A 17,145-nucleotide genomic window follows, 5' to 3' on the forward strand; every position below is an offset into this window, starting at 1 on the left:
GTTGGTGGAGGCTCCCTCGTGGCCTCCAGGTCAGCCATGACCCCAGCCCTATGAGAGGCAGTATCTCGGGTGGCCTCCCGGCCACCCTCCTTCCCAAAAAGCAGCCAGTCCGGGTTAGACATAGCCTCTCTTTAATGAAAATCATGGGGACTTTGTCACAGTGGGTCAGCTTGACCAGGGAGGTGTGACACGGGAAGCAGGTCAGATGCTGTCCTCCGCTGCCACGGTCCTAAGAAAGGACAGGTGTGCTGGCAGGGGGGTCAGAAGATGTCAGGGACGATATAGTCCGTGTAAACACCGTCGATCAGCCCTGCCCCATTGTTGTGGACGAACCAGCAGGTCACCTCAGTCCCGTGCCGGGGGTCCTTGCTGTAGTCTTTTTGCAAGCCCCTGAGGAGATACAAAAAGCTGGGGTTACCTTTTGGAGGCAGCAAGGCTGCACCCCCACCCCCAGAAGCCCATCCACCTGTGACATCTGGAGCCCCAACCGATGATGGGGATGCTGAGGGCAGAGGTACTGGGAGAGCAGCCTGCTTACCTGGTGACGGTCAGCTGGTGGCTCTTTACCACCATGGTGGCATCTGTCTTTGTGGGGTCGGAGCCTGGGTGGGGGTCAGACACTTTATAATCCAAGGGGTGGAAGAATTGTCCTGGAAAGGCACATTGGAGCAGCAGTTACCACAGGGGCCCTCGTATGCAGCAGGTGCACACTGGAGGGTCAGAGAGCTGCTGCAATGTTTTTTTCTTGAGGGTGTGACTATGTCTCATACGTTTTGGCATCAAAAGCCACCTTTCGTTCACCTGTTCTGTGAATCGGACCTCTCCCTGTTCACCCCCAGGCCCACTGAAGCTTTGGTTTCCCCTTGTGTTTGATCACAGGCTTTCTGAGGGACAAGACCTTCGCCGGGACAAGCCCTCTTTGGAGCTCTGAGCCTCAACGGCCAAGGTGCAGGAGAACCTGCTCTGGTGCTCAGCTGCAAGTCTGACCCATGGCAAGCCCGCAGGCTGCTGCCGCGCACCCCCAGCTCAGCCTGCCGGGCCGGTCATACCCAGCAGCCCGTGTGTCCGTGCTGACATCCGGTGGCTATCCAGCACATAGAAGCCCAGGAAGTCCTGGTGGACGGCACTCCCCTTCCACACCTGGTGCAGGACGACCTCAAAAGTGCCCCCATCTTCCACAGACACCACGAGGTTCCTCCTCCTGTTGATGGTCACTACCACCCTGCAGGGCCGGGCGACCATGAGGGCAGGTGCAGCTAGATGGCACCCCTCTCCATTCAGTTGCCCTCATCCTCCTGGATCCAGCTCTCGTGAGTTCCCCTACCCCCTCACTCCCCGATGGAGGGGTGTTACCTGCTACAATCTCTTTCTCACATGCTGCTATGCGGGGGGTGGGCAGGGCTTATAGTGTGCTAGGCCCTGTGCCAAGCCCTCCACACAAGCTGCATCATGCATTTCTCACTCAGATCCTGTGAGGCTCAGAGAGGGTAAGGAATTTGCCCAGGGTCACACAGCTGGTAAGCAGTAAAGCCAGGACTTGGACTCCAGTCTGTCTAATATCAAAGTCTGTGTTCTTTGCCTGCCACTGATCGTCTGTGTCCTCCACATTGGACTCTGCCCACGTCCTCCTATAGCTCTGCTGCTGAGCATCGGCTCTGGCCCTTGGCAGAGTTTGGTGGATGAATGAGTGGAAGAAAGAACAAGCACGACACAAGGCACGTTAAGACAGGTGCGGAAAGAGAAGCCCAGTGAACTCTGGAGTTCAGCAGAGAAGAGACGAGGTGATGTTTCAGGGAATAGGTGGTCTTTGTGCTGGGCCCAAGAGGTGAGTTGGCTTGGTTCGGTGGCGATGGGAACAGACTGCAGGACAAGAGCGCCATGTAAGCCTAGGCATGCAGGAAGCTGGGCCTGAAGCACAGGTCCAGAAAGGGAGGGAAATGGACGGGATCGTCCATAGGGTCCCACATGTCTGCCCAGCCCACACGGAGGTCATGTGATTATCATTCACTGACTTGACTCAGGGGCCAAGGGCCTGGCCAGCTCAGGCACCTGAGCTGGCTCTGGGGCTTCCTGTCTTGTCCCTCCCCACCCCTACTCTGGCCCCCCTACCCAGGCCCTGGCCCCAGCCTGGTTACTCGTGTTGCCGCAGCGAAGCCTGGTCCTTCCAGGAGAACACGGGTCCACCCGAGCCAGGGTTCAGCGTAATGTTGTGAGGAGTCACTTCCAGCTGAAAGCCAGTCGCGGGGTTCGCGATCCCCAGACGTCCGAAGTAGGTGCCCTCTTGATGTCCTGGGCTGCTGGCTTTGTTGCCAATGAGCTGCCCATTCACTGAGAAGCCTGCAGTGGGGTAAGGCGCCATCCGGGTCAGGGAGGGCCCAGCCCTCGCTAGACGCCTGCCACCCTGCCTTTGCTCACGCCATGCCTCCTTCCTGGGAGACACCCGCACTCCACCTGTGCCACACTGGCTTCGAGGGGCTCACCTCCCAAGGGGTTAGCGGAGGCCACACAGCACCTCTCCCCACCCCTCTCCTCCCACCACACTAACTACCTGGTACTTAGTCCTTGCTTCTGGGACATGCTGGAGATCCTGCCTCCCTGAGGACAGAACTTGTGTCTGTTCTTCCTCTGTGGCCCTAATCCCTGACTCGGGAGCAGGTCCCAGAGGCCTCCTATGACCTGAACAGTTCCCAAAGCTCCCTCCTTGTCCTCACGACCCCAACACAGCATGTTCTGAAACTGTCATCTGAGAATTTGTTCACCTGTCTCTCTTCACTAAGCTGCACAAGAACAAGGACTTTGGCTGAGCCCCTCCTGCACCTGTAGGCTATAGGAAGTGCTCAGCAAACCCTTGCAGATGGCCTGACCAGAGGGAGGGAGAGAGAGTGGCCCCACAGACGGACAGGGAGTCATTCCCACCGCCTGAGCTCTGCTAGAGGATGCGCTCTGAGGCTCCAGCCGGGAGGCAGGACAGGATCACTACGTAACTTGCAGAACTAGGTACAAAATGCGAGGGGCTCCTTGTTCAAAAAAATATTAAGAATTTCAAAACAGCTAGAGCAGAGTATTAAACTGTGCGTGGGCCCTCCTAAACATAGGGTCCTATGTGCCCATGTGGGTTCCATGTCCATGAAGCAGGTGTCATCTAGGGCTCAGGCAGGCAGATGCAAGAGAAGGAGGCAGATTGAGCCCAGCCAGGGGACTGCGGGACACAGTCTGTGGGATGTGGAGGCCACAGCCACTGTCTTGTCCGCGGCTGCACACTGAGGGTGGAGGGGTCCGGGCGCCACCCTGTCTGACAGAGGGAGTAATGTCCCCCATACCTGTGTCTGGGTCCTGCACCAGGCTGAGGACCACACCGGGCTCCTCGTTGATATTGAAGCACAGAGTATCCTTTTTCTGAGGCACGTGGATGAGGAAGTGGGGATCAGTGTCCACTGGGGGCAGAGCAGGGAGTCCGTTAGATTGGGCATTGGGCAGGTGGGCTGGGGCCCGCTGGGAGAGCAAGACAGGGGTGTCCCTCAGACCCTCCCCAGGACTCACCTCCAGTCACTTGATTTGGCAACTGCTGAAAGTTGGAACTGGATCGAGTCGGGGAAGGCTGCAAAGCCGACAGCACGAACGCTGGAGAGTGAATGGCATTTAGGAGGACGGTACCCTGCTTTCCTGGGGCTGCTGGCTCCTCTTCCCAGGCCCCGCCACCCAGGCAGCAGGCCTGAAGCCACAGGGCAGAAGTGGCCCCCGAGTCCCTGATGCCTCCAGGTGTGCTGACCCCCAGTCAGTCTCCTTCCATGGGGACCTAGTGGGGCCAGTGGCACAAGAGGTCACCAGGCCCAGGCAGGGGGCCATTCTGAGGGACCCAGTGAAAGGCAGTGACGAAGCCTTCGGCTGTCTGTCACTTCCTCCTCAGGCAAGTACGGGCACACAGCCTGAGGGACTGCACGTGGGGAGGAGAGAAGTAGAGACGTATGTCGGCGGGATGCGGTCACTTACTCTTTCTGTGTCCCAGCATCTCTGTAGAGGACAACGACAGAGGACGGCATCACCCTCACCACCCCATCTGAGAGGCACACACCTTGTTCACCAAGGTCAGTCTGGGCCCAGAGGCCAATCAGTCCTCAGCGAACCCTCCTCCCCTGGGCATCCTGCCCCCCATCCGGGCCCCCGCGACAGACACAGGCTCACAGAGGCCCGGATGGAAGCTGCGCAAGGGCTCCCCAGGCACAAAGGGGCAGCCGCTAGTTTGTGGTGAAGGGGAGAGGGGATGTGGGGCAGGGAGCCCGTGCCTGGGGGCTGGAGCACGAGCTGCTTGGCCGGCCACCGGAAACCCCTTCTGAAAACCAACATGTTTTTGAAACTCACCCAACGGCAGAGAATCTGGAAGGAAGAGAAAGGGAAGAGAATGAAAGCCCAGGAGGTTTTCGACCCTCAGAAGCCTCCCCGGACCCACAGCGCTCCCCGTGGCAGAGCACATACCCTCGGGGGGCTTGTCAATGATGGGCTCCAGGCCGTCCTCGTCTGTCATGCCCCTGATGGTCATGGAGGTCAGTGGGGTCACAAACTGGTAAGCCAGCGACATCTGCAGGGCCTTGGCTGTCACGTCGGCCTTCTCCTTCCCCTCTAACTTCATCCTGAGAGACACACAGACCCGCTCCAAGCCCCGCAGCCTGGACAACAGCAGACTCGCGCTGCCTGGCCCTTTTTTGCTCATTGGTTCACTCATTCACTCATTCAGCAAACATGTGTGGGGCACCTGCAGGGTGCCTGTCCCGCGGCTGCCTCCCAGGGCCTCTTGATTTAAAGCCCCCACACCAGGAAAACCTGGAGATGCGGCAGGGCTGGGGGACGTGCCTCAGAAAGACACAGGGAATGGATCCGCTGTGTGATTCTGGGCGAGTGGTCTAGCTCCTCTGGACCTCAGCGTGCTCATCTGTGAAATGGAGATAACAAGGAAACTGGCCTGCAGGTTGTGGGGATGACCCGAGCGTGTGTGGACACCATGGCCCCACGGAGAGGGCAGCTTCCTCCCAGCCCGGCCATGCGGCGGGGGCAAACCGTGTCCCACCCACACTGTTGACTAACCAGTTGATGTTAACCCGGTGAGCAAAGCCGAAGCCCGGTCTGTCTGACCTGCTCCCAGCCTCAGAGGCCCAGGAGTGTGCCTTCTCTGTTCACCCCACTGGTCCAGAGGCCCTGGTGTCCACACCGTACCGCACGGGTCCTACCGCTTGGCCAGCAGCTCCTGGATGGTGAGGTAGGCCCAGAGGCGTTCGACATGGTTCTCCAGCATGTGGCCGCGCTCCTGGAGCAGTCTCTTCATCTCCTCCTCATCCACCAGGCAGGTCGTCTTGAACTCTTGGCCCTCCTGAGGGTCGCGATGGGGTGGGGGGCTGAGCACCGTGGAGGAGCACAACCGCTGGCCGGGGACACCGCTCCGGCCTTCCAGGGGCCCCACTGTGCCCGGTCTCTGTGCTCTGTCCCCCGCACCCGCCCGGCCTGAGCCTGCTCTCTTCCCCCTCACTCGGCCCTTGATCCCACAAACGTTTGCTGAGCACTCTCAGAGCCGGGCGAGCTGGCCTCGGCTCTGGGGATCCCAGGGAAGGGAGGGGCAGGCCCTGCCCTCCTCAAGTCACTCTCTCTGGGGGCTGCCAGCAAGCAGCTAGCTATTTCCACCACATTTCACTCCTCCTAAGGCCCACCACGCCCCCACACACAAATGCTTCTCTCTTCCAAGCCGCGGTAGCTAGGATTCCCTCACTGAGGGTATCCTGTGCACTGGGCCCCACGCAAACAGTGCAGGGATTCTTTCATTCTTTCCACCCAGCTCTCCAGGACAGTATTCCTCTGGACTACAGAGAGGGAAACTGAGGCCCGGAGAGCTGGACCTGTTCGCTCAAGGTCACCCAGCTGGTGAGAGGGGAGCCAGGATGCAGCTCAGCTTTTCTGACTCAGAGTCCTGATTCTGAACCCTCGACCGCACAGTGAGGTGTGAATCCACACCCTGCGGTCAGGGTCTGGGCCTCACGCGTCTGTAAGACAACCTCCGCCCCCCCATTGGTGGTGTGTGTGCGCACACACGCGTGCGCACGCGCACGCACACACACACACACACAGGCACACACGGCACTGTGGCACAAAGCTGGGTGCACAGGAAGTATTCAGGAAAAGGCTAGCCTCTTGCTCTCTCATGCCTGGGGGAAATGATATAAGGAGTAACAGGTGATGATTAGATCAAGGCACTACACCTAATCAAGGCCATTTTGGTTCCTGCTCGCATGTGGGGAATGTTCAGGCCTTGGGGAGAAGGGGGTGGTGTGGTGCCTGGGGTAAGGGGAATGGGGTGGAGAACAAGTGTGGATTTGGAACCTCTGAGTGCTGCCTGACCTCTCCCCAGTCCGCAGCCCACTGTTTACCCCATGGGCCAGCACGTCAGCCTTGAAACTGCCCAGTTTGTTGTCAGCAATGCGTCCCGCCACCATGATCTCTGAGCCTTCGTAGTACTGTTTATGGCGCTGCTGGGTCACGGCTGAGACGGTGTCCTGGGGGTAAAGCAGCTCCACGTCCACCAGGAGGGGGTTGGCTACCTGGTCGTAGAAACCCTGCGGGCGGAGGTGGGGCACGACCTCAGAGCTGATGGGCCACCCTGGGCACCCCATGGGGAAACCCACTCACCAGGTGGGGTGTTGGGATCCCTGTTCTGCAGACAGAATTGCAGGCTCATAGGGGCTAAGGAACCAGTTTCAGGTCCTAAAGCTGAGCCAAACCGCATTCTAGAGCTTTATCTGCTCCTCTGGGTGGTTGGGCAAAAGGCTGCCAAGGCCGGGCAGCCGTGGCAACGTGGGCCGTGGCCCACCGTTGGTGGTACGTTGTGCGGCGAAGGGGGAAGGAGGAGACCTGCAGCTGCTGGGTGGCGTCATGGTCCTCATAAATTCTCTGGGCCCGTCCGTTGTTTTCCATGGACATGACCTCCAGGAAGTTGAAGTCCAAGTTGCGGCCAAAGCCCAAGTTGTAGAGCGGGAACTTGCCCCGGATGGCGGTGCGGACGTTCTTGAGGATTTGGGAATGGTCCGTCACCCCTGCAGCCACACACGCAGGCAGGGCCGGGATACGGACTCAGAGGCACGTAGGGCACAAGGGGCCTTTGGAGCACCCTCCATCCTATCTCAGACCCCCACCTCTCTCCTGTCCCCACCAGCATCTTGAGGCAATGTCTTCCACAGGCTCTGTGGGTGACTACGATAGCTCCTGATGGCCCTCAGGAACATGCCCATCTATATGGATCCATCATAAGCAGACCAGAATCTGCTCTAACCACCCTCCCCCAGAGGTCATTGTCATGGCCTCCCAGACCCTGCCACCCTTCCCACCCTTGTTCTACCTAGTCTGCACCTGCCTGATGTTCTCAGTCCGGCCCTGCCATTGTACATACTTGGTTTTTGTTTTTGTTTTTCTCAAGCTGCTCCCTCTGCCAGACCTTCCTTCCTGCTTCCCTTCTCCTCCTTCCAGCCTGAGCTCACAGGTCACCTCCTCCAGGCAGCTTCACTGGGACCCTGCCTGGGCCAGATGTCCTTAATCCTATAGCCTCCTGACACCGTGTTCTTTCAAGGCCCTCAACAGAACAGCTGCTCCTGGGTCTGCCACCCCAGTGGATCCTGTGCTCTCTTGAGGACAGAGGAGAAGCCTGTGCTCTCAGTGTCTCTTCTTGGTCCCCAGTCCCATGCTTGGCACACAGTCGGTGCTGAATACCTAGTTCGTTAAACTCAACCTGGGAATTCTGCCTGTTGTCCTGGGATCTGCTTAACCCTGCATCATACAGGTACTTCCCCCAATCGCCCAGCTCAGCAGAGAAATATGCCTTGTAAGTCCTGCAGACTTTATGGGCGGAACTCTGTCTTTAGATCAGGGTTTGACTTCTCCTGGAGCCGTTCTTCACCCCCTACAACATCTCCAGTAGCGGGATTTCCAAGCACAGCTTGAACGCCTTCCGTAACAAAGAGATCACCGCCTCCCAACACGGGCCTTGAGGTGCTTACCCTCTGTGGGCTCGCCATCTGTCAGCATGATGAGGACTGAGGCATGGTTACTGAGTTCGGGGAGGCTCCTGTGAGCTTGGTTCAAGATCTCGATTCCCCGGAGCAAACCTCCATTCAGGTTTGTGGCTGCAAAGGAAGGAAGCAGGCCAGTGTATGCCCTCATTCCAAGGGGACAGAGGGGACTCCAGAGTGACTCAAGACTCCTGTACTTACCCCCAGCCAGGTAGAAGCGCTGCACAAATTCTTGAGCTGCTTGCAGATTGGCAGGGGAAGCCGGCACCAGTGAGCCCTTCCATGATTGCACGTCAGACCCAAAGAGGACCAGGTCGAAATAGTCCCCTGGCCGCATGTCCCCCAGGATTTTAAGGAGCGCTTCCTTGGTCTGTAATGACAGGACGGTCGGTGGAGGGACATGGCTCCATGAGAGTGTCCCCTGTCAATGCCAGGTATGCATTTGAGAGATCCACAGGGCAGAGGGACACAGTGGACAAACGGGAAGGGACGGGCAGGACAGCCAGGTGGTGCCAGGAGAGGTCTGTCCCCCGGGCGTGGATGAGCAGACAGAGAAGGCAGGGGGACCCCGTGTGGGGAGAAGAAACGACCGGAAGCTCGAAGGGGGCAGAATCAAGAAAGAATTTCTAAAACTCTGCCAGCGGAGCTGTGGCTCTCAGAGCACTATGGGCAGTGTGGCTGTCCCTGTTGCCAGACACCTCCCTGGGGATAGCCATGATTGCCCTGGCACGTTCAGTGTACCCTCCCATCACTAGACCCACGAGCCCATGGGCATCCCACTGTACTACTGAGGAGCAGGGGCTCCTCCCGTCATGGAGGTACAATGAGGATGTGGCTGACGCCCGAGCCCCTGACTGCTGGGATTTCCTGTCAAATCACCCCACCTCTGAACAGGAGCAGAAATCCCCAGCCCAGGCTCTGGCGACAGACAGCACCAGCATAAGCTGAGTGCCGGGGCTGGAAAAGCTGCTGCTGGGGGAACTGCTTCAAGCCACCATTCACCTGTTTCAGTTTCTGGCCTTCCATGGAGGTGCTGATGTCGATCACAAAAACCACGTTCTTCTTCAGGTTCGTCAGGTTTTGGGGAGCAAAGAAGTGGGCAAAATGGTTGTTGGCAACCTGGAACACGAAGGGACAAGTGAAGCTCTTGTCACAAGCGCCCCCGCCTGGTCTCTGAGTCTCAGGGCCGGAAGCTTCAGGCTCACCAGGAGGTCACACAGTTGGTCTCGATTGACATCGTAGGTCACCTTGAAGTCCCCATTCAGCATGGACGTGGAGCACGTGGGGCAGGACTGCTGCTGACCCACAGTCGGGCGGAAGAGGACGTGACCCTGGAATGGTGGAGGGCGTGTGCGGCATTACTGCTTCGTGGGGCTGCGATCTGGACGCTCGCAGAGACACCATAAAGAGCGTGCATGTGCACATGTGTGTGTGTCTGTGTGTGTGTCTGTGTGTGTGTGTGTGTGTGTGTGTGTGTGTGTGTTGTGTGGGCATAGAAATGAGTCTGGCGGGCCCTTCCCCCGGCTGAGAGCACACGCCTATAAGGTAGTAGGAGAGAAGACCTGTTTGTTTGCGTATATGCTTCTGAATCATTGGGCTTTTCTACAAGTGTCGCCACTTTGGGCACAAAATAATAGCAGTATGAGAACAAGAGACATCAGTTAACCCAAAACTGTGGAGTGAAAAAGTAAGGCTATGACACTGTGCTGGAAAACAAAGCCCCCATCCCCCACCACCTCCTTCTGGTGGGCAAAGAGCAGAGGCTGGAAGGAAGGACCCAGGGAGGAAGCTGGAAGCTAAGGTCTGGTCTGACTTGGTGTCGGTGCTCAGGGAATTAGGGATGGGTTTTTTTGTTTGTTTGTTTGTTTGTTTGTTTAACTTTTAATTTTTAATTTTTTATACATATAATATATTTTTATCCCCAGGGGTACAGGTCTGTGAATCGCCAGATTTACACACTTCACAGCACTCACCAAAGCACATACCCTCCCCAGTGTCCATAACCCCACCCCCTTCTACCAAACCCCTCCCCCCAGCAACCCTCAGTTTGTTTTGTGAGATTAAGAGTCACTTATGGTTTGTCTCCCTCCCAATCCCATCTTGTTTCATTGATTCTTACTCAATACTTTTTTTTCCCTCTCTCTCTCTTTTTAAAGAAAGATTTTGTTTATTTATTTAACAGATAGAGAGAAAAAGAGAGAGAGCACAAGCACAGGAAGCAGCAGGCAGAGGGAGGGGGGAAGCAGGATCCCACTGAACAAGTAGCCCAACGCAGGGCTCCATCCCAGGACCCTGGGATCATGTCCTGAGCCAAAGGCAGACATTTAACTGACTGAGCCACTCAATACTTTTCTAGACTTGTAACTTTCTACATTTTCTTTAAATGCTTTTTAATTTTTACTTTTCATGTATTTGTTTGTTATAAGACTAAGATATACTCATCAAAAACCCCCTCCAAAACTTGAAAAGGATGGTTAGGAAGGCACCGACCCACCCCTTGGTCCCCTACTCAAAGCAAGCATGTTTGCTAACACTCTGGGTGTCCTACTTTGCTTAAAAAAGAACCGCTCCAAACTGCAAGAAACATTTCCTTCATTTAAGTTATGATGGAGTCACTACCAAAGGGAGGTTCCCACCTCCCTGGAGGGTTCGTTCCTGGCTCCATTTGAGGGCAAATTAGGAAGCAGGGCACAGGCTGGGTATCACCCACCCATACACCACACTCCGCCAGGACCTGGGGAAGGGGCAAGCAGGGGACTTCAGGAGTTTCTGCCAACGGGAGGTTTGTGACAAGTGGTAAGTGGCGAGGTAGACCAAAGGCCTTCCCAAACTGAGGTCTGTTTCCTAAAGACCTGGAGCTTGCAATCCTAACTGCGACAGCATCTGAGATTCCTTCGTGTGCTCTGTATTTCCCTGAATGCTTTCACATGAGTGTGACACAGCAAAGAGGAAACTGAGGCTCAAGCAAGTCAGCGGCTCACCCCAGACCATACAAACCAGCGTGGGCGTGTCCCCAGCCTCGGCATGCAGGCTTTTGTTAAGTGCTCTGAGAACGAGAGCTACGAGTTCCCTGGGTACACCAACCACAAAACGCCTATGTCCCTTACTAGGGCAGCCTGCGGCCCCTGCCTGGTTCCCAGTCTAAGCCTGATTGAGAGGTCCCAGCCATCCCACACACCTGTTTCCCTGAGAAGGATTTCTTGATGAGTTGGCTTTCCAGGTCCTTGGGGAGGAAGGAGGCCTGGGCATCCAGCTTGCTGATCCCCTGAGGCTCAAAGATGTCCATGTCGATCTGCGTCATTGAAGTCCCCAGGCTCCATTGAGGCCACCATCAAGACTCAGTCAGGAGCCAACCTGTGTCCTGGCTACCCACTGTGTGTGGCACCCACCTAGCCCTCAGCACAGGGCCTGGCATGTCATCAGCACTCCAAAAATAGAGGCCAAATGAAGGTGTGCATGCCTGGGCCCCTGAACTCGGCCGCTACTGAGCTGCCAACAACAATCACAGCCTTTTCGGCTGCCTGGGGCTTTCTGGTCTACCAGCTCCCGGGACGTTCAATATGTCTCGTGATCCTTGTGGCACCTCTGGGACCTGCAGGAAGCCCCAGTTAACAGATGAGCAAACCAAGGCTCAGAGAGGAAGAGGAAGTTGGTAGCTCTCTGCCCACAAAGAGCCCACTAGAACCTACCCAAGGAAGACAGTCTCCTTCTGTGTGCTCAGCCCTGGGATGGCACATGGTGTGCCCTGAGCCAGGACTCGGAGCCATGGCGAGAGAGAGGAAGGAGCCCTGCTCCCAAGACGGCTCCCCTGCAAACGGTCACCTGTAATCTACCTCGAAATGATGCACCAGCTGCTTGGGTTTGACTTTGATGACAATTTCATACTGCTTGAGTTTCCTCTTCAGCACCTCCTCGTAGGTCAGCCGAAACGTGGCCTTGCTCCGGGCCCCAATGGTGAGGTGGATGGTGAATTGCTCCATTGTTCTCCCCGAGGCCCTGGACATACGGCCATCGGCCACACCAGAGAGACAAATGGTGAGTGACACGTGGGTCTTGTCACCTAAAGCGTGGCCCTCAGAATCAATTTCTCTTCCACTCATGCTACTCCTGGTTTTCCTAGCCCTTCACCCTTGTCTTAGCTGGGTGTTCATGGTCAAGGTCAGGATCCAAGGACAGAGTCCCCTTCTCCCAGAGGCTGGTCTGGGAGGTAGGCAGGTCGGCACCAGCCCTGTCTGGTGCACCTGTACTGGCATTTGAGTTCAGGTAGTTTGCTCACTTCCAATCAGCCTGGGGCTGTTCCCCAGCCAAGGCCACCTTACTGCTCTCAGGTACGTCCTTGCTGGGGAGGGTGGCACCAGAACTCACCTGACAAGGCCGGCATTCTCTCCGGAGACAGCAGCTTTCCGGTACTGCTTCCAGGCGGACGCTTTGTCCTTTATATCCCCGATGAATGCGTTTCCGTCTGATGTGCTACAGGGAGGAAGAAGCCCTCAGGGGAAGTGCCCCTGGCCCCAACCACTCAGGTCCTTCATACCGGAGGGGCTCCCAACCCAGCCCTGGAGAAGGCCCGTCCTGGTGAGCGCTCGTGGGAGGCACCCCCTGCCACCTCTCGCTGCCCACGGAGTGGTTCGGGGTTTCCATGGCAGTGAGAGGTTGCAGCCATGGCCACAGGATCCAACAGGAGATCTTGGGTGCAGGCCTTTGCTGTTTGAGCCCTATGCTGAAAACCTACTGTCAGAGGCCCCACTTTGCTCTCCAAGATGAGAGCCCAGAACAGATACAAGTGGCTTGCTCATCCCCTCTGCGCTGGAGCTGGCCTATGGTCTTGCCGGCAAGAAGGAGGAGGTCGGCACTGTCCAGCCACCGGAGCCATGGCTTGGGGCTGGTGAATGGACAGCTCTGGGCGTGGGAGTCAGGCAGGGCACGCACATGGCAAAGTCACTGATGAAGGCCGTCTTGGGGATTTCCACTTCGAAGGCCACTTCCTTGGCTTCGTCGGCATTGTTGACCACTTGGCTGGTGATGACATAGTGGGCGAAGCGAGAGGTGACTTTGCAGTTGACTTTTAAACTCCGGATGGTCACGCCATCGACGGCCTAGAGTGGAAGTGAGGGGGCTGTGGCTGGGAACGGCGAGGGGGGGCCTCTGAACTAGGAGGGACTCCCGTGTCGTATGGGGAATCAGCACCCAGCTCAGAGGCCAGGCGCCCAAAGAACAGACCGGATCTCCCAGAAAGACCCACTCTATCCTCTGCCGGAGACCCTGCAGTGAGGCGTGCAAGCCCCCCATGTCTGGGACATGGAGTCCCTCTGCCCAGAGCGCTGATAGAAGGGCACCCCCTGCAGGATGGGGGGAAAACAGGCTGCAGTATGGCCCCTCTACAGACCCCTTTGCAGAGAATCTCACTCACTGTGTCCACAGTCTGTCGCTTCTGTAAAACAAAACCGGGACAAGGGTAAGTGGGAATGTGTAGGGGACCATAGCTTATCTGCTAAGGAGTGGGAATGGGACACAGTCTGGGTCCTCTACCCCTCAGCCTCACCTCCCCCTCGCTGCTTGGACATTACCTCTCCAGGCAGTGGTGGTCAAGGTGACTGCGGGTGGCCCCGGGGCCCTGGGGTGAGGGTCTTGTGTCCCTCCTGGGCCCATTCTGGCCTGTTTCTGGCCTGAGGGGTTTACCTACATACCTTGTTGACTTTGGGCCTGCCTGTGGGTGAACCCTGAGTGGGCATGGCCTGCAGGACGAGGAGAGAGGCCAGGTATACGCACAGTAGCGCCCGCAGCCCCATGGTGCCGTCCATGGTCTCGAGGCTCCTGCTGCCTCGTCCCTTCGCTCAGACTGTTAATCAATAAAGTGCTGGATAAACATGGATTAAACATTAGACAAGGTGAAGGCAAATATCACAATCAGGGGGATCAAAATTTAGCAGTAAAATCGTTCTCCTTGGGGGGGATTCCCAGCTGCGTAAACTCCTGACCAGCCTCAGACGGAGCCCCTTTGGACAGAGCCGGTCTCCGCCGGCAGGAATGGCGAAGCCCCGGATGGCCCATCTAAAGCCTGGTCTGGCACAGGCAACACCAGGGACATGGTGACATGCGTCAAGAAGCCACAGTTCAAAGTGGACTTCTGAAGTCCATTAGGTGTTACTTTCAAAATTCTTCAAGCATCAGCAACCTTTTCACAGTCATGGTCTGGCCAGGGTGGCAAGATGGTAGAGTTTACCAAGTGTCTGCCCACGCCCATGGCTCTAGCCATGCCAACCCTTGGGCTGGTTCTGTCAGAAGCCGTCTGGCCAGTCCCTGAGATGTGTAATGGGTGACCCGTGCTTTAGGACAGTTTCTTCATCCCTCTGGACCTTCGCATCTGGATTTGGAAAGAACAGAAATGAGCCTCATTGCTCCTCCTCCTGGGCAGGGCTGGGGAGGCAAAGAGGAATACTGTGTTTTCGTAATGGAGGGCTAAGTATGTGCTACGCATTGATCTCAGCTCTTTGCTGTCTCATTTTATTCTCGTGGTGTCCCTGGGATATTGGTCTCACAGCAGGTGACAGGATAGGTCTTCAAACCCAGATCTTTTAGACGCCAAAGCCCAAGCCTATCGTGTAATGACAAAAAAGCCCTCTGCCTTATTAGCAAGAAAGGAGACGCAGAGTTGAAAACCCCAGGGACCTCTTTTGGACTTTCAGTTTCTTAAGTTTTCTGCCCGAGCTCTCCTTGTCTGCCATGAGCCACAGCACACAGGGCAGATATGGCCCTGGTCAATCCACTCCGTGGCCCTGGTTGGGATGTGCTGGCTGCCATGACCCTGATGGGGTGAGGGGGCCCCAGAGGCCACTTTGATCTCTGTTTGCTTGTCTCGGACTTTGTCTCTCAGAACAGCTTCTGGGAAAACGTTTATCATTCCCAGGCCGGAATGACCTTCTGGTCTGTTTTTTGGCCTTCGTGGAGGATGAGATGGATCAACATGGAATTGCCTTTGAGGTTCTGTTGATTTGCTGCATGGGTATCAACGGAGTCCTTGGTGGGCTGGGCATGGTGCCAGGCACCAGGACACAGTGTTGAGCTCGAGTACCTTGTTGTGTTCAGTGAGCTGGTGCATTGGGAAAAAGAGCCAGAGGACTCAAAGGAAGCTCAGTGAGGGTCAGGGGTGTCAGAAACTAAGAGCAGCACGAAGGAGCTGTAGTAATCTGGAAGAGGCAGAGCTCACTCCCACAGGGCTTAGGGGAAGGTTCCTAGAGGAGGAGCCTGGGAAATGGAGCAGCCCTTGGACAGGAAGAGGAAAATGGGTGGGTAGGTGTGAAGCATGCTTGGGGAAGGTGCGGTTGCCTGCATCCTGGAAGCTGGACCTGATGAAGAGAGTGGCGCAGGAGGCTCGGAAGTGGTGGTTTGGGGTCAGCCTGGCACTGAAGTCTGAAAGGGGCCAATCTTTGGTGGAAAACACTGAAGTTCTTTTGAGCAGGGGTGTGGGAAGATCGAGATTGGACTGTTGGGAGATGGGCAGCACCAAACTTGGCCCATAGAAGGTTCAAGAACTACATTTGTGTGGCTTGTGGGGAGGAGAGAGGGTATGGGGAGAGCTGATATTGACAAGTGCCTGACCAGCTTCTCGGCGTCTTTTGTGTCCTACCTCAGATACTACTCCCAACTACCCCCAAGAGATGGATACCATTACTGCTTCCACATCAGGGATGATGAGGAGAGGCTGCTCCCCCTGTGGGTGAGGAAGGTGGTGGATGGGTGGACAGAAAGCAGGTGCGGTTTGGAAGATTGCACACACCTGAGGGCCCAAGAGGGGGGCTGTGCTGCTGGTGCAAACGGATGGCACTCAGGACAGAGGACAGCTCAGACTGGCTCGGAGCTCCGCCCATACAGAGAAATGCCGGCTTGATTTGCTTAGAGCTTCTCCATCCGATTTGGCCAAACTGAACTCATGACTTTCTCTCCCCGTCTTGCACTCCACCACCAAGCCTGGTCTTCTCCTCTTGTTGTCCACCCCAGCGAGGACCACCACCGTCCATCCAGGCATCCACACCAGAAAAGGTGGGTGGCATTTTACGTGGTTTATGCCCCTAGATTCCCTGCCCCTCACCCCTTTCTAAATATCTTCCTAATCCATTCACTTCTCTCCAAATCCCTAGTCGCCACCGAGTCTAAGCCATCTTCATCTCTCACCTACATGGCTAATCCCCCTACCTCCACCCTCCTCCTACAGCGTGCTCTCCGGAGGCAGCCAGAGCCATTATTTAAAAAGGTTGATCTGCGGGGTGCCTGGGTGGTTCAGTGGGTTAAAGCCTCTGCCTTCGGCTCGGGTCATGATCCCAGGGTCCTGGGATCGAGCCCCACATTGGGCTCTCTGCTCCGTGGAGAGCCTGTTTCCTCCTCTCTCTCTCTCTCTCTCTCTCTGCCTGCCTCTCTGCCTATTTGTGATCTCTTTCTGTTAAATAAATAAATAAAATCTTTAAAAAAAAAAAAAAAGGTTGATCTGCTTGAGATGTTTCCCTGCCTTGCACATTTCCAGGTCCTGAGTGGTCTGGCTCCTGCTGACCCCTCCATCTCACTCAGCCATGCCTGCCCACCTTGGGTCTCAACTTCAGCCACACAGATTTTTTTCCGATCTGTATAGGCAGGTGCTCTTTCACTCATTCATTTGTCAGCCCCCCTTCGTCATCCATTCACACCTGCTGTGCACCAGGCCCACGTCAGCTGCTGGGGTTGGGGTCTTGAAGTAGACAAGCCTGGCCCGGTGCTGAGTTCACCCTGAACTGCAGAGATGAAGTCACAAAATAAGTCCATTGAGCCTTACCATATGGTGCTCCCTTCACCTGAAAAAAGTTTTCCTGCAAACTTCAGTTCAAGGAATGGTAGCTCGGGACAACCTACCCTGGATGCCCGGCCTGGGGCTGGTGAAACTGACCTCAGTTGGCAAGGTTAACACATTAGCATGCTTCATTGATTAATGATCACCTCTCTCTTCAACTGTAAGCCCTATGGTGGAAGGACTTTGTTTGTTTTGTTCAGTTTGTGCCTCCAGGGGAGGGCACTAGCCTTGTGCTATGCAGGCTCACATTAAATGCCTATAGAATGAATGATAGGCTTAAAGAGG

General features: G+C 56.1%; 1 protein-coding gene across 1 annotated transcript; it reads right to left on the reverse strand.

The window, feature by feature from the left end:
* Positions 1-114: 114 nt before the first annotated feature.
* Positions 115-13,881, reverse strand: ITIH1 (inter-alpha-trypsin inhibitor heavy chain 1). Its single transcript, XM_004738166.3, has 22 exons — positions 13,730-13,881; positions 13,453-13,473; positions 12,972-13,138; positions 12,408-12,512; positions 11,876-12,038; positions 11,221-11,334; positions 9,248-9,373; positions 9,045-9,161; positions 8,244-8,412; positions 8,031-8,156; positions 6,892-7,073; positions 6,411-6,596; positions 5,223-5,362; positions 4,474-4,628; positions 4,360-4,374; positions 3,991-4,011; positions 3,541-3,621; positions 3,321-3,434; positions 2,136-2,337; positions 1,050-1,222; positions 539-650; positions 115-390 (listed from the first exon to the last, which is right to left on the reverse strand). Exons 1-22 carry the CDS (start codon positions 13,841-13,843, stop codon positions 261-263), a joined length of 2,733 nt encoding a protein of 910 aa, XP_004738223.1. The 5' UTR covers positions 13,844-13,881; the 3' UTR covers positions 115-260.
* Between the last annotated feature and the right edge of the window lie 3,264 nt (positions 13,882-17,145).

The sequence above is a fragment of the Mustela putorius genome, unplaced genomic scaffold (genome assembly GCF_011764305.1).
Source record: "Mustela putorius furo isolate JIRA1106 unplaced genomic scaffold, ASM1176430v1.1 tig00000095_pilon_pilon_pilon, whole genome shotgun sequence".
NCBI classification, from domain to species: Eukaryota; Metazoa; Chordata; class Mammalia; order Carnivora; family Mustelidae; genus Mustela; species Mustela putorius.

Coding starts and splice junctions, on each gene's coding strand:
- ITIH1 (XM_004738166.3), bottom strand. CDS start 13,843: ATGGACGGCACCATGGGGCTGCGGGCGCTACTGTGCGTATACCTGGCC. Junction 12,513..12,971: donor TTCATCAGTGACTTTGCCAT/GTGCGTGCCCTG, acceptor TCCTCCCTGTAG/CACATCAGACGGAAACGCAT. Junction 12,039..12,407: donor GAGAATGCCGGCCTTGTCAG/GTGAGTTCTGGT, acceptor CCGTATGTCCAG/GGCCTCGGGGAGAACAATGG.